Genomic DNA, 15,452 nt, shown 5'->3' on the forward strand with positions numbered 1-15,452 from the left:
TGCACATGGGACATACACAGATGTTTTGCCAACAGGGCTTAAGGCATCTCAGCCTTTGTCTTTCAGGGGAAACCCAAAAGCACAGTGTTTATCTGAAGGCTATACACAGGACCACCCAATCATTTTTTTCTGCAACAGGTTGGTAGTTTCTTGCTGGAATGAATAAAGGACAGAAGCCATATTTATTGCATTAATCTCCATACCAGGAGACTCAATGATTTTTATTTCTCCCTTATATTGCGTTTCTGTAACTTTTACAGTATTAAAATGATTAACAAAAGCATAAAACTGGAAACAAAAACAATCATTGAGAGTGTCTCCTCCGGCACTCCAAGGCCCATCATCAGCAGGGGCTGCGCTTGTGTATTCGCACCCACACAGAGAGGCTGAGACTCAGTCCTTCTAACAGGACGCACTCTGTTCTCAGAAGGGAATAAACTGCCTTTCCCAGGAAGCAGGAAGGCACTCAAGGCATGGGCTACTTTTAAGCCTGGCTGGTGGGAATCCTCAAGACAAGGTCCTGGTTCTTCACTGGATAAGCACTCTCAGGGCACGTGCTTTAGATATCCATGTCAAACTGCTCTTCCTCACCTGTTGAGGGGGACAAAAACCACAAATGAGTCCTCAAAGTTTCACATTATACACCACATATTTTCTTGAAGAAACAACCGTCAGCTGTGCTTCAGAAACATGACAGTTTGGACTTCACATTGATGACAATCACTGGTACAAACTTCTGTTACCAAAGACACAAAAGCACATTTCACAACTTATTATCTGTACAGCTGTTACCACAGCTCACACAATTTGCCAGAATGCCAACATGAGCAGCGATGATCTATTCCTGAGAGAGGGCTTCTTTGGAAGAGTCACAACCAAGCTGGCATCCAGCATGCAGCCTGCATTTCAGTTTGCCAGAGAATCCAGTGAGCCACTAAAGGTCACAACTGTGTGTAGAAAAACATTAAGCAATACTGACTCTGGAAAGATTTTGCTTAGACTGAGCATGGAAGCCAACTAATGAGCATTCAGATCTTTATTTTTAGACAGAAGATAATCATACTCAGTAGTTTCAGGTTGCTTCAAGAAGTGATCTCACATAACTTTAAAAAAAACATTCAAGAGCAATACTTTCTCATGTTGCTACTACAGTGCCTTTAGTTAAGTGTTTGTGTGCACAAAGTGGCCAACAACCTCTGTTCTCCTGTGGACTAATCTCTACCTTGCTATCTTACACACTCCTGCAAGCTTCTACTAAACCCACTAAAGACAACAACGAATACTGGATAATTGATATATACAAAGAAGGTATTATATCCTAGCTACATAATTGAGCTCACTTGTATACCAGAAGCCTCGGTGTCAAAAAAAAGAGCAGAAGGAATTTACAAGTCAGGCTGATATTAAAAACCCCAAGCAAATCCTACTCTGAATTGTAAGCTGATCTTTTTGAAAAATGCAAAGCAGCTGTGAAACAGTCCAGTACAGAGGCAGGCAGCAACAGCTGCACCCATTCTCTCACCACAGAATCATTAATTCAGTAGCAGTTTCCCAAATGCTAAATTAATGAGAATTAAGTGATTATAGTAAATTATACTTAACTAACTGAAAAAAGTCACATTACTGGGAACCACAGCAGAACCTAATAGCCAGGAGAGCCTAATTACCTAGTAACATCAAGCACACTTTAATTTTGCAAGAAGTTATCAGAGTATTGACCATAGCTCATAGGGATTTCCTGGCTCCATTCCATGTGTAAACTTTGGTATTTCTAGGAACCAGCAGTGCACTTCACCAGTTTTTTGCCTGTGCTCACCTGTGCTCACTTTCTCATCACAGTTTTGGACATGGTTGTTCTCAATTTTCAACTCCTCCACATTTGGGCTTGTAACTCCTGGAATGTCCGGAAGATGAGAAGGTGGTGTTTTGGCAACTGGAGAATTGCGGCACTCCATCAAAAACTTACGATCATAAATAATCCTGGTACCTGGGGGGGGAGACAAAAACACTGTCAGATTTTAGCATTTTGACACATGAATACAGCTGGGCCATCTTCATAGCTAGATGTGTAGAGCAACAGCAGGAGTCATATTTAAAGTGATACCTATTATTTAGTACTTACTCTGTTCATTTTGTGCTATCTTACAAGAAAGCCAGATACCATTAACACTGTATTTGCCAAAAAAAGGTATGAAGCATCAGGAAGCCAAGTAATAGCTAATGCTACCAGTTTGCTGCACAGAAAGAACAAGACTCCAAAACCCAGACTGGTGCCACATGCAGCAGATCCAGCCCTTTCTACCTAAGCCAAGGTCACAACACCACCCACAGAAACCAGAGTAGATTGAATTGAATTCCTGCTCATAAACATAACAGGCTTTTGTAAGTTGTCAGGAGCTGAAAACTGTAGGTAGACACAAGCATCAGGTATACATCAGGTAAAAGGACATGGCAGTGCCTCCTTATGTCACTCTGACCATTGCCCAGCAGAAATTCCTGTACAGGCATTTGCTTTTGCATACGAAGTGCTGGCTGTCCAGCACAGTTACATGCACCTTTCAAAAGGCTTGAATACAGAGAGTTGTTAATGCCCATCTGTTTTAATGGTTAACCAGACTGCAGCCTACCCTCCCTGCCCTACATGGAACAAGCCAGCTCCAGCACATTACAGCAAGCCTCTGCAGGAGCAGAGCTCAGCTCCGGGCATGGATTTCTAGGAATACCACTGGACTGAACAGCCTGTTCCTTATAAAGGAATTGCATTGGAAGAAGCACAGAAACCACACACAGAAAAGGGATCCCTCCAAACGGACCACAGCCTTAACCCATAAAGTACTGGAAAACAATTTTTTCTTTCCCCAAGAGGAGGCCTGCAAACCCCCACTCTGGATCAGGCCCTTACTGCTCTGCTCCTGTTCTAGCAAGAGGGAAAGGCAACTTCTTGTGCACTCCCTGAAAAGCATTAACTAAAAGTACATAGGTGCAAGCAAACAAGCTCCCATTAACATCTGTCCTGGAACATTAAACTCACTTTATTTTGAAGCATGGCTATAAAATAATGTAACTGGGTATCATGTTTCAAGAAAGTTCTGCTAGTGAGTTCCCAGAACACTGAAAACCTTTTCACTAAAAGATTTTGAATTTGAGTTGCTTCACTATATCCAAGAGAAGATCTAACCCAACACAGAACTATGCTCTAGCAGTTCACTGGATTTGAGAAGGCAGGCAGCTCATCTGTGAGTTCCTCTTAAATTCCTGGGAGGTTCACAGAGGCGAGGACGGGGCTTCCTAGAACTGCAGCTCACGTACCCAGTATTAGGAGCACAGTTCAGGCGGACAAGAGCTTCCACGCCTGGTTCACGTTCCTCTGACAGTCACATGTCCAGAGCTTATGAAAGCAAACACCCTGCAGACAGCCGGAGGACACCCAGCCTGGGCTGTCAACAGGCACAGCCCAAGGCCATAAATGGGCTCCTTCCAACACGTAAAGCTGAGTTAATAGCAGCTCTCCTCCTGTTCTAAGGGAGCTTAGTATGTATTTAGTAGGAAAGACTACACCCCATGGGGACTGCTCTGCTCCCTGAAAGCCCTGGTTATACCATGGCTTCAACACCCAAGTGCCTCGCTGTGCAGCTTGGGAAGTCTGGATGAGAATTTGGTTCACTTTGAGTATTTTCATCGGGATGAAACACTAGGTTTGAAGAAGCGTGCAGCACAACATCTTCCTCCTTTCCTGCCAAATACACCCTTGTTGCTCCGGCCCTGATAGAGCACAGGCACTGTGAGCTGCGCTGCTCTAAGGGCCACCCCATCCCCACTGAAAGAACCAACGCCTCCGTGGCCAAGCCAGCAGCGCTGGAGGCAGCTCCTTCTGCGACAGGCACTGCGAGTACCAGCAGATCACCACCCGCTCTGCCTTGCTCATGGCAAGCACCACAAGCACTGCAGCTCACCGTGCATCTCGGCTCTGACAGTCTGAGCTGGCAGGACTCCCCAGATACTACTGCACGTGGGCTTTCCTTAGAGATGATGTGTGTGTGTGCCCTCGGCCAGTGGGCGAGAAGCCAGGACAGGCACAAAGGGAATACTGAGAACAGACTATGCTTAAAGGTCACACATCACCTTTACATGCTCTTCTGTGCTCCTTCACACTGGGGTTTTTTTTTTTACCTCTGCTGACTGCTGTAAGAAAAACAGCTACTGCATGTGCTGGCAGAGGACAGGGAATTTCTTCCCTTCCAGAGGGGTTCACAGAACCCAGAGAGATCTGTGAAGGTAGCTGAAAAAGGAAAATCACGTCCTTTTCTCCAATTGCTGGCATCACACCAAGGCCCAGAAACCACAGGGAAACACTGCTCACTCACATCAGTCCCATGGTGGGCTGTGCTGCTCCCCTGCTACTGGGATCAGAGGTAGGACGCTTCAGAGCATCACAACACGTGACTTGTCTGCCCTCCTCAGAAGGGCTCCTTTTATCCAAACCGCATTTTAGGATGTCACTTCAACACTTGGGGAGACTCAAAAGCAGCCAACCCCAAGAACTTCATCTCAGCATTGTGCAGAGGAGGAAAATCTTGTGGTTTTGACCACAAGCAACAAAGCCAGACCAGAGTAAAGGTGGTAATGAAAAAGCTGATCTACAAGTGTCTGACGACTGGAAAAAGGAAGTGTTCCCCTGCTCTTTCCAAGTCAATACACTTGGCTGTTAGATGCACGTAACTCAACATACTGTAGCTGTGCAGTACCATCTTTTCAAAAGCCTTCAGTTACACGGCACTGCTGCTGTGGGTTTCTGGCTCGGGCACCAAGCCCTTTTTCCATCACTCACATGCCCAGCGCTGCCTACAGCCAAAGGGATGACTTCAGAGATTATAGTCCTCAATTCTTCTCCGAAATTAGTCAGAGGTTTCACACAACAAACTTGATTTGCTTTTCTTCTGATTCTTCAGATTTAACCTACTGCTTTGCAGGAAATCTCAGACTTTTTTCAGTGGGCTACATATGTTGAACATTTTCAACAAAAGGACCTAAACTGAGTGCTTCTGAAACACAAGATTATTTATTTTTACAGCAGTCAGGGCTTACATGCAAAGGAGTAATGCAAAGTTTTCTGCCCAAATCAGTGGCTACATGGGTTAGCAGTAAACAGATGAAGAGAACACAGCCCAGGAAGCACAGGGGCTCTCCAAGTCCAAGGTGGCCTGGCCCCAGCACTCTTTAAAAAAGTGATACTTCAGTGCATTCATCTGGGGAGTTCGGTGTGAAATGTATTGATAAAGTTCTCACGAGAGCTCTTCCAGACTGTACGGGACAAGGAATTCTTTCCAATAGTGACCACAAAGGCAGACCAACAACCCAAGGCAACAGCTCCCCACCCTGCCCCAGTCCTTCAGGAGTTTTAAGTCATTCCTCCTTTCAGCACCCAAATCCAACACCTGAAGGCAAACAGCCAGCACCCACAGCCAGGCCTCAGCAGTACAAGCTGGGGACAGATTAAAGCACCACACAGTCACAAGAGCACTGTGGATTTTGCCAGGTGCACACACCCTAACAATAAACACAATTTGTGTTTCTCCTCCACACTCCAGACATTCATTAACTCTCCAGAGACAGAGATGATAATCCTGGAAGGCTCATTACACTGTACAGCACTGTTAATTGTTCATTTCTATTCTGTTACTCAGAGCACATGAATATAGCTGAGAAAGTCATTCTCATTCTCCTATCTTCCATGGCATAATTACTCTAAGTGCTATTTAAGTACTTCAGTTATTTGCTGCTTTCAGAAGAGAGAGAACATATGGCAAAAATAACACAAGAACTTCAGTTCCCCAACCAAGCTTTTCTGCACAAACACAAAAAAACCAAGTGAGTCAGCAATGATGACTTCCCCCTTCTCTCTGAATTTTAACCCCTGAAATATTGTGCTGTAAAGAGACCAGTAGGTCTGAGGAACAAACAAAACATCATCCACTGCCTCCCATTTAGTTTGTTCTTTTGGCTGGACTTCAAGTACAGTTTCATCATTCCTGCTGCTCACATTGATCTTTTATGTAGCAGTATGGGGGAAAAAATTCTCAAAGGTATGGAAAAAATTATCTCAAACCACTGATCAGCAGGCACACAGGCAGCTGCCATAGTTGGAAATACACACAACTGATCTGGTGCCCGGTGTCATCATCTGGAACAGCAGCCACTTGTCTCGAAAGCCAAATTACTCAAAATAAACAGAGGCTCACTCAAGCAAGCGATGCGGACGCAAAACCTTTCAGATGGACAAGCCCTTTAGGGAGTTTTGCACATTACGTCCCTGCCGTAGTATGTGGAGACAGAAGATACATGAGGCATAGCTAAGATAAATGCTAAGCTTACAGGTTGTGTACTTGGAGCCCCCCTTAGCTGCCTCCACTCTGAGCAGGCAGCAAGCATAGTTAAATCCCACAATCAGTTTATTTTTCTTATTTGAAGATCAAATTCCTGAAAGATACCACTCCTGGCAGTCACACACAGCATGGTTATCAGGGCTGCACAACAAGACTTGCAGCAAAGAAAGAGGGAACCAACCCACTGTCTTTCTGCAGTAGTGGAACACGGCACTGTCAGAAGTTAGAGTAACTTGGGACAAGAAAAAAAAAGAGGCCCCAAGGTTTACTTACTGCCAAAGGAAACAACAAATATTAGAGATTAGAATTAATAAGTAACCCAAATCAGAGGATGGGTTTGCTCCCTGCAAGGCTACCCAGGAGCACAAGACTGCAGCCTTGTTTTTCAGCACAGACACCCAGGCAGATGCTGTTTTGCTACACCAGCTCTGGCACGCTCTTGGGAAGGTGGAAGCCCCCCAGTTCCTTTGTTTTCCCTCATAGTGCAGCAGTGGCCAAGCTCCCAGGGAAAAGCCTGGTCCTGGGAGAGGAAACTGACCACCACCCAACACATGGGGCTCCCAGGTCACCCCCAGCTCCAAGTCAGCCCTGGAGTGAGACCACCCATGCAACTGCTGCTGCCCAAATGGGGGTCCCTCCCCACACATTACCTGCAGGAGAGCCCCCCCCCGTATACTCTCCAATCAGAGCAAAAGCCTACCCCCCCCCCAAACCTTCAGTCAAAGTGGGAGCCACCCCCCCATATCCCCATCTGAGTAAGAACCCCCCCAAGCCTCCGGGCAAAGCAAGGCCTCCCCCGCACGGCTCCCAGCAGACCCCCAGACAAAATGAGAGCCCCCCCCCCCTTTCTCTGCACGATCCCTTGGTCAAACCGAGAGCCCCCCCGCAGCGGAACAGGCCCCCCCCCAGCTCCCCACACGCCGCCGTGCCAACACAAGGCCCTCCCCCCCGTAACCCCGCACCGGGGTAAGAGCCCCCCTCCCTCCTCCGAACAAGCGCCCGTCCGCTTCCCACCACAAAACCGGGGCCACACCCGAAGGGCTCCCACTCAAGCATTCCACCACCCCCCTCCACCGTGGGGAGAGGCCTAGCCCCGGCCCGTCGCTCACCGCCCGGCGTGGTCCCGAAGACGGTGCCCCCCGGCGTGGTGCTGTAGTCACCGGGCGGCAGCGGGGCACCGTCGGGCAGGGCGAGGCACTTGCCGGGGCCCGGGATATCGCGACTCGGCGTCTGCCCCTGACAGCAGCGGCCCGACATGGCGCCGGGACCGGGGCGCTGCTCCTGCTCCTGCTGCTGCCGCCGCCCTGCCCGCCCTGCCCGCCGCTTCCGCCCCCGGACACGCCCCTTCCGCCGTGGGGCGCGACGGGAAATAGAGTGAAGGGCGGGGCAGGGGGCGGGGACGAGGGCGGGGGTTAGGCCGAGCGTGGGCGGGGCTTCGGCGGGGCGGAGCTTGGGGGCGGAGCGGGGACGAGGGCGGGGTTTAGGCTGAGCGGGGGCGGGGATTGAGGGGGCGGGGCAGGGGGCGGGGCGCGCCCGGGCGCAACGGCGGGTCCCTGTGCCCACCCGATCCTTCCCCCCCCCCGTGCCGTGCCCCCCCATCGCCATGCAGGGACCCCCCGGGGTCCGCAGGGGGATGCTGACAGCGCTACCCCCTGCCTGCTCCTGATGAAGGTTCCAGCCCCCCTTGCCCCCCGCCCCCCGGGAGTGCCCCCCCCCCCCCGCTTAGTGACCCCCGCCTGCCCCACGGGGGGCGTGCAGCTGGGGTGGCCGCTGTGGGAGATCCCGGGTGGTCCCCGTGTGAACCTTGCGGGGACAGATGTCTGCCCGCCTGGGTGGCAGCCCCCCATCCCAAATGGCTCTGCTGCCTCCGGGGCGGGGGGCAGGGAGCAAACGCGGGAGGGACCCGGGGAGGGGGGGGGGCACCCAGCGCCTGCACATGTGGCCGGCACCCCCCACGCCGTGCCCCCGAGGGGTGCTGGGACCCACCCTGAGCAAGACTGCTCCGCCTGGGCTGCCCAGGCCTCCGGGCAGTGGAAAAAAAAAAAAGTTTTTTTTTTTCTTAAAACTTTGTTAAATAAAACATTTAAAGAGAAGCTGAAGTGCAGAAGGAGGAGAGCAGGGTGGGTTGGACTCGCTGTGTGGGACCCCCCAGGCTGGGCAGGGGGGCAGAGCTGGGGTGCCCAGGGATGAAGCCCTGGCACAAAGCCTCTCTGAGCATCCCTGGGCAGGGCAGAGCCGGGCCCCCCGCCCCGAGCAGGACCACCCTGCTCACAAGTGTGATGAGTGCTGGCATCTCAGCCCTGCCTGCCAGACAGAGGGAGAGGGGCTCCCTGAGCTTGTCAGAAGGGTGGCATGGCCGGGAAGGAGGCAGACCCTCACCAGTGCCCCCGCTATCCCAGCCCGGGGCTTTGCACCAAAGGCAGCCAATGCCAACCCCTTGCCGTTTATAAGCCAAGGGCCTGACCCTGCCTCTGCTCCTTGTTCTCCCATCGCAAGCTGTTACCTGCTGGAAAAAAGCCCTTCAGCTCTTCTTTGCTCCCCCAGCAGTGACCGCAGAGCTCCGCTGACCCATACAGGGACACTGCTCCAGTGCTGACATCTGCTGATGGCAGGGAAGCAGGGAGCCAGCATGGATGCCAGCAGCGTTTCACCAGCGTTTCGCCTGAATTGGAGAGCCGTGGTGGTGGCCGGGACTGTGGCAATAACCAATCATCCCTGGCAAGGGGCCTGGGGCTGCTCTCCAGGCCCAGGCGGTGGTGGGACACAGCCAGCCCCTCTCCCACCCAAACCCCTCCAGCACCCCGGCTCCAACAGATGGAGCTCAGCTGCCGCACGCCGCACGGGACCCTGGCCCAGGGCCCGCAGCCTGCCATGGCCAAACCGGCAGCACCTCGCTGCCCTCCATCCTTCCCTGCCCTCCATCCTTCCCTGCCCGCTTTGGTCCATGCCTGGCTGGGGCAGCCCCCGGCCAGCCAGGGCTGAGCCAGCTCCCGCAGCTCCCCGACCACTGTCCCATCCCTGTGGGATAAAACCTCATCCCTGCAGAGCCATGGTCCGGCCCTGGGGTGCTGCGGGGTCCCCAGGGGGGCTCTGAGCCCCTTCTCCTGGGCAGCATTTGGGTGGCCAGGGCAGTGGTCTCCTGCTAGGTTGGGGTATGGAGAGGGGTCCCCAAGGACCCCCAGGACCCCGAGCAGGCTGTGGTGCTCCCCAAGGACCCTCAGGTCCCCAGGCAGGCTGCGGTGCTCCCCAAGGACCCCCAGGACCCCAGACGGGCTGCGGTGCCCCCCAAGGACCCCTGGGACCCCGGGCAGGCAGCCCTCACCCTGTGCCAGCTGCTGAATCGATCACCGGGTGCTGGGGCAGGAAAATAACATATCCGGCCGTGCCGAATGACATCAGCAGTGACCCCCAACCCAGCAAGGCATCCCGCCACCAAATAACAAGGTCCACTGCTATTTCCTCCTCGTCCTCCCAGAGAATGGACCATTACGGGGTCAAGGAGCCGGGGGGGAGGTCAGGGTTTAAGGGCACATCCTGGCTGGGACAGAGCAGGGGGCCACGAGCCCCCGCTTCAGCGGGGGCTTCTGCCCTGGGTGTCTGCGGGCATCCCCAGGTCAGGGAGTGGGCAAGGACTGGCTGCAACAGTAAGTGGGGGGGGGAACCCTCCAGCGGGGCCAAAATCCCCACAAAATGCCCTTTCTGGAGATGCCCCTTCAGGGGACCAGACCCTTTCTGTCCTGCAGAGATGGCTTCTCCATGCCCTGAGACCTGCAGGCACGTCCCCATGGAGGGGTGGTGGGGTCCCACATGGCATTCGGGGTGCCCAGGACACCCAAAAAGGCTGCAACAGAGCCAGGCAGCACAAGACGCCCAGTCCCCATCTTGGACAGAGGATGCAGATGCGCAGCTCTTGCTGCCTTTGCTGAATTCTGCAGAGCTCCAGCCCATCGTGGAGAACACGCTGCTCTCCCGGGCTGGTAGCGATGTCCTTCCTGGACTCTGCTGATACCATCTTCCCCGCTGGAGAGACCTCCCCAGAAAATAGCTGGCACCAAGCAAGCCGGTCCGGGATGCACAGCCCAGAGCCCTAACAATAGCCTTTCCTCCTCATCTGTCTGTGTCTCCCATTTCCCACGCAGGCTGGAGATGAGAAAAAAAAGCAAGAAGAAAGACAGGGGAAACCACCTGGACCCAGGGCCAGGGAACAACCAGTCCCAAGCAATAAATCAGTGATGTCTCCCCGGGGGGAGGCAGGACCCCTGTGCTGCCTGTCGCTGGGATGTCCGGCATTTCTCTGCGGTTCTGTGCATGCAGACGGCACCGATAACCACCAAGAAAAGAGACGAAGGGGGACATGGGGACGCCAGCCCTGCCACAGCATCGCTGTCCCAGCGCCTGTCGGAGCTTGGTGCTCCCAGCAGCACGCTGGGGATGAAGGATGCTCCTGGCCGGGGGGTTTGTGAGATGCTCCCAGACACCAGCTCCTGCTGCCCTGGTGCTGCCCGCTCTGTGCTGGCAGGCAGGGAAGAAGCATCGGGCCCTGGTGTTTGCCTGCCCATGCTACCAGCACTTGCTGGTTACAGTATATTCATCTCTAGGGCATTTTATCTGCTCTTTCCCTGGGCAGCTTCATCATCCTCATGTGATATGAGGTTATCGCCTTATTGCCTTCTAAATCAGAAGCAGAAGTGCTTCTCACAGGTGTCCGTCTTTTCCCCCGCTCACCAGCAATTGCAGTGTCTTTGCTACTGACCTGGTTTAAATCACTTTTAGCTGAGCAGGGGTGGCTTTTTGTAAAACACTTGCTCCCCTAGCAGCTCCCGGGAAGGGAAATCTGTCTTCTAAGTCATGAAATACTGAAGTTCGCATCGCACGCACGACGACGGGGGGCTGCCGAGGGGAGCAGCCCCCTTCTCCGCTGCCCTGGCGTGAGAGCAGCCTCCGGGGACGGGCAGCGAGGGGCAGTTCCTGCCCATCCCCGGGCTATCACCGGTGGCACTTCCACCAATACTAACCAGGCTGCTGATTACAGGAGGGTTTGCTGCAGACAGGAAGAAAATAAACTGAGGGGAGGATAAACTTCTGCATGGTGGGCAGCGGGGACTGGCGGCTTTCATCTCGCCCCATCCATCATCTCCCCGTCTGCGTGGCTCCCACGCAGGAGGGCTCGTCTCCAGCCCAACACTGCACCCCGTCTCTCCTGTGGCTGGGAAACCCAGCTCCAGCCCCACGCAGGATGGGGTGACGGTGGGTCCCCGGGTGCTGCTGCCCACGGCAGCGACCCCCCGGCGAGGATGTCCCTGTGCCTCGGCATTTCCACCCCATCCGTGTTTACATTCCCCTCCGATTGCCAGCGGAGATAACGACAAACCCATATCCACTTTGCCCGCCCAAGGGCTGTTTGTGCAGATAAAAGTTGCCCCTGGTAAACAAATCCATCCTGCCCTCCGCCCTGACCGCAGCGCTCGGGCAGGAAAACCCTCGCCAGAGCTCGGCAGGACCGTGGCCCCCAGTGTCCCTGTCCCCTGGGCACGGGTCAGGACTGGCACTTGCTGGGGGTGTTCAGCACCCCGAAACGCACCTGTGGGACATGTCGCAGCAGCCCGGTTCATGCTTTTGCAAAGGAAATTTGGCAGAGGTGGGGACGTCCCTGCGGGTTGGCACGGCATGGGCACGCTTGTTTCTCGCACAAGGCACCAGTTCTGCTCACACCCACACCAACCTCTGCCCCAGACCAAGGGGCTGCAGGGACTCTCCTGCACTGGGAACTGGGGCTCTCCAGCTGCTTGCGGGGGGAAACACTGGCAGAAATGACTGCAGGGGAAAAACAGAGCAAGGAGAGCAGATGGCACTGAATCAGACTCCTGGGATGCATCTCTGGGTTGGAAGGGAAGCCTTTGCCCATCGGCTGCGAGCTGACATCTGTGCCCTTTGCACGGCACCCGGCATCCCTCTGCCATGTGCCGTTTGGCTCCAGCCTGCTCCGTAGATGGGGCTGGAAGCTGGCCTGGAGACGGAAAGTATTCCTGAGCAATCTGCCTGCCCTTCGGTACGGATCCTGTGCTCTTCCCTGGGGCAGAAGCAGGCAAGAGGCAGCACGGTTGGGCAGGCTACGGAGAGGACACAGGTCCCTGTGCAGCCACCCCGGCCCTGGGGTCCCAGCACCCGGAGTCCTCTCGCTGCCCTTGCTCACGCTTCAAGTCACTTCTGGGAGCCAAAAGGCCCATGTGCCAGTTGGGAAAAAAATATTCACTGGACCTTTCCTGACCTCAGAGGGGCTCGGTCCGTCTGCCAGCCTGGCAGCTCCTCCTGGCAAGCTCCCCGCTCTTACAACACCCTGCCCTGCCCGGGCAAGCCACCGCTGCCCTTCACATCCACAGAAATGCCTGGACAGGGCAAGGTTTTCATTCCCTGCCTGCACTGGGAGTAATGTGCCCTCGGCAACCCGGCTGCCCCGTGGCTGTGCCGAATCCCGTGTGAACCGGGATGCTCAGGCAGGTCTGCTGCAGGAGGTGAGGCTGAGCTGCCCAGTGCGGGTCCTGTCTTCAAGGTTTGGAAACCGGCTTAGCTTCTGTCTCCTCCTCCTCCTGGCTCCCACCGCATCCCCGCTTTCGCGGCAGCCGCAGGACCTCCTCATTCTTTTTCTCGTCTCTCCCCATCTAAGGCACACAGGAGTGACCGAACAACAAGCTGTTCGCAGTGTTTCTTGCTTAAGCGTAAAAGCTGAGCTCTGAGTGGGATGTGAACTATGTGCCGATGGAAACACCCACCTGCGCGGCATGCCGAGAGAAACGGCTGGGTGAAGGTGCTGTGGGTGCTGGAGCCAGGCTGGGAGAGAGTCGGGCTGTGAAAGGCGGCTCTGGGCAGCGATGAGGGCACCTGGAGCTGTGAAATCTTGCTCAGCTCCCAGTCCAGGGGAGGGAGTTTCACCTGCCTGGGGGGGCAGAGGGACCTGGACCCACTCACCGCCCTGGGGTTCTCCATCTCAGTGGGCTGGGCGCTGGGACAAGGTGCGGGGACAGCCGCTTCTCCCAGCACCTGGACTTGAGCTTCGGGATGCAGTCTGAGGGGAGGAACCTTTTCCCCATTTGCTTCCCTCAAGAAGGAGGTTTTTGAGAAATGCCAGGGAGGCAGGAGGAATGCATGGGTTAAAAATAACCACCATGGCATGGGAGTCACCGCAGCGGCCACGGCCAGAGCTGGAAGGGAAGCGCCTGACCTCCTTCTCCTTGTTGTTGTTGTTGTTGTTGTTGTTGTTTTTTCACCCTGTAAACATCACGGGCTGGAAGCAAACACAGCCCAGGGGCTGCGCAAGCAGGGGCCAGCCCTTGCATGGGCACGATGGGTGCAGGGTCAGGCCCAGGAGGGGACCGGGGTGCTGGGAAGCAGGGATTGCTCTTAGGTGGTGGGGGTACAGCTGGGAGCTTCAGCGGATGGTGCTGGGGCAGGGAAGGGGGCAAAGGAGGGGCAGGGGGATGCTCTGTGGAAGTCAACCATGGGGGTCTGACACCGAGGTGGCACGTGTCGGTTTGGCTGGTGTCCTGTGGTCGTGGCCGGTGTCCAGCAGCTCCGTTCGGGGCTGCTGACGCTCGCTCCCTCCCTGCAGGAGGCCTCCATCCCTGCCCGGCTTTGCCCAAAACACGCTTCTCTCCCCAAAGCGGGGCTGGACCCTCACCCTCCTGCCCTGCGGCCAGGGGCAGAGCTGGGGAAAACCACTGATGCTCCTCTCTTCCTCGGAAATCTCTGCCTGAAAGCACAGCTACTCTCAGATATTGTTTTTGTTGCTGACGTTTTTTCACGACAGTTTCCACACTTTTTGTGAAATCGGTACCGATGTTATTGCAAACTTCTCCCTCCTTCCCTCCCACCCCATTTTTCTTTAGCAATAGCTGCAGGAAAACCAGAAACGATGGAGTGTGAGTTGTGAAAACATCTGTAAAACCTTTGCAGATCCCAGCAGCAGCACAAGGACTCTCACTTCTCCGGGTACCTGTGGATATTGGGAGATGGGAAATGTCGGAAATGAAGTCCTGCTGCGAGGTGTGTTAAAAATGTCAGAAATTGGGAATAACTGCCTGCAGGCATTGCTCTTGCTGCAGGCTTTCCTCACAGCAACATGGGAAAGAAAACAACTTTATTATGATTTTTTTTTTTTTAAATCTAAAAACATAATTGCACAGGGATTTGGGGGGCAGGAGAAGGACCTGAGATTGCTTTAGTGTAGCCTTTGACACTGGCTGGGTTTCAGGATCTTGATGCCCCTTTCCCTAATTCTCACAACGCTGCCGTAGCCTCGGGAAGAGCCGCAGCCCCAGGATGGCGAGCGGCCGTGCCCGGCCTCGGGGCTGCCCGCTCTGGGCAGGACACGATCAGCCTCAGCAGCGAGATCCGTGCCTCCATCTCCTCTCCGGTGGGAAACGATGCTGCTCACCACTGCAGGGGGTAACAAGCCGCGTTCACCGCGTGAGGTTTCCCACCCCTCCAGCCCTGTCTGTCCCCCCAAAAGCCACCCCGGGGTGCCCCAGGCGAGGAGAAGGGATCCCACCAGCCCTGCCCAACCCCATCCTTCATCCCGGAGGGCACCACGGCTCCCTCCACCGAAACCGTATGTCCGTAGGGCAAAACACTGTGGGAACGGGCTAATAAACAGCAAATCGAGTGACCTCAGCCCTGCCTGCGCAGGCAGCCAGCAGCGGGCTTTGACCTTCTGGGTACCCAGGGTACACTCTGCCTCTTTCATCATTATCGCTGCATTTGCTCCCAGGAGCTTCGCTTGGAAAACAGGATGTGAGCGTGTGAGATGGCTGCTCGCCCTCCCAAATACGGAGGAGCTCGGAGCCTGCCGGGATGCTCCCGCGCCCACTGCTGCGGGAAGCAGGGCTTGCCCCGAGCCGGGATGGCAGTGCCGGGGCGCGTGTGCCAGCTGGGGGACCAGGATTACCCCCGTGCTCTGCCGTGGGCTGCCGGGGAGACCGTGCTAGGGTGGCAGCCAGGTCAAATGAGTTACGAGACGTGTAATGGGTTATAAGCTGCCCCAGATGCAAAGCACAAACCTTGCTTAAACCCCCG

General features: G+C 54.7%; 1 protein-coding gene across 1 annotated transcript; it reads right to left on the reverse strand.

Moving 5' to 3' along the window:
- Nucleotides 1-181: 181 nt before the first annotated feature.
- Nucleotides 182-7,731, reverse strand: EIF4EBP1 (eukaryotic translation initiation factor 4E binding protein 1). The gene is made up of 3 exons (XM_075043484.1): nt 7,493-7,731; nt 1,817-1,987; nt 182-591 (listed from the first exon to the last, which is right to left on the reverse strand). The coding sequence occupies exons 1-3, from the start codon at nt 7,638-7,640 to the stop codon at nt 560-562; spliced, it is 351 nt and encodes a 116-aa protein (XP_074899585.1). The 5' UTR covers nt 7,641-7,731; the 3' UTR covers nt 182-559.
- Nucleotides 7,732-15,452: the final 7,721 nt, after the last annotated feature.

Source organism: Buteo buteo, chromosome 12, assembly GCF_964188355.1.
Source record: "Buteo buteo chromosome 12, bButBut1.hap1.1, whole genome shotgun sequence".
NCBI classification, from domain to species: Eukaryota; Metazoa; Chordata; class Aves; order Accipitriformes; family Accipitridae; genus Buteo; species Buteo buteo.

Bases quoted from the DNA above. Each gene is read 5' to 3' on its own strand.
- EIF4EBP1 (XM_075043484.1), bottom strand. From the start codon at position 7,640: ATGTCGGGCCGCTGCTGTCAGGGGCAGACGCCGAGTCGCGATATCCCG. The intron at 1,988-7,492 runs GTGAGCGACGGG...CTCCCCCCCCAG, and splicing joins CTTCGGGACCACGCCGGGCG to GTACCAGGATTATTTATGAT. The intron at 592-1,816 runs GTGAGCACAGGC...CCCCCTCAACAG, and splicing joins TGATGAGAAAGTGAGCACAG to GTGAGGAAGAGCAGTTTGAC.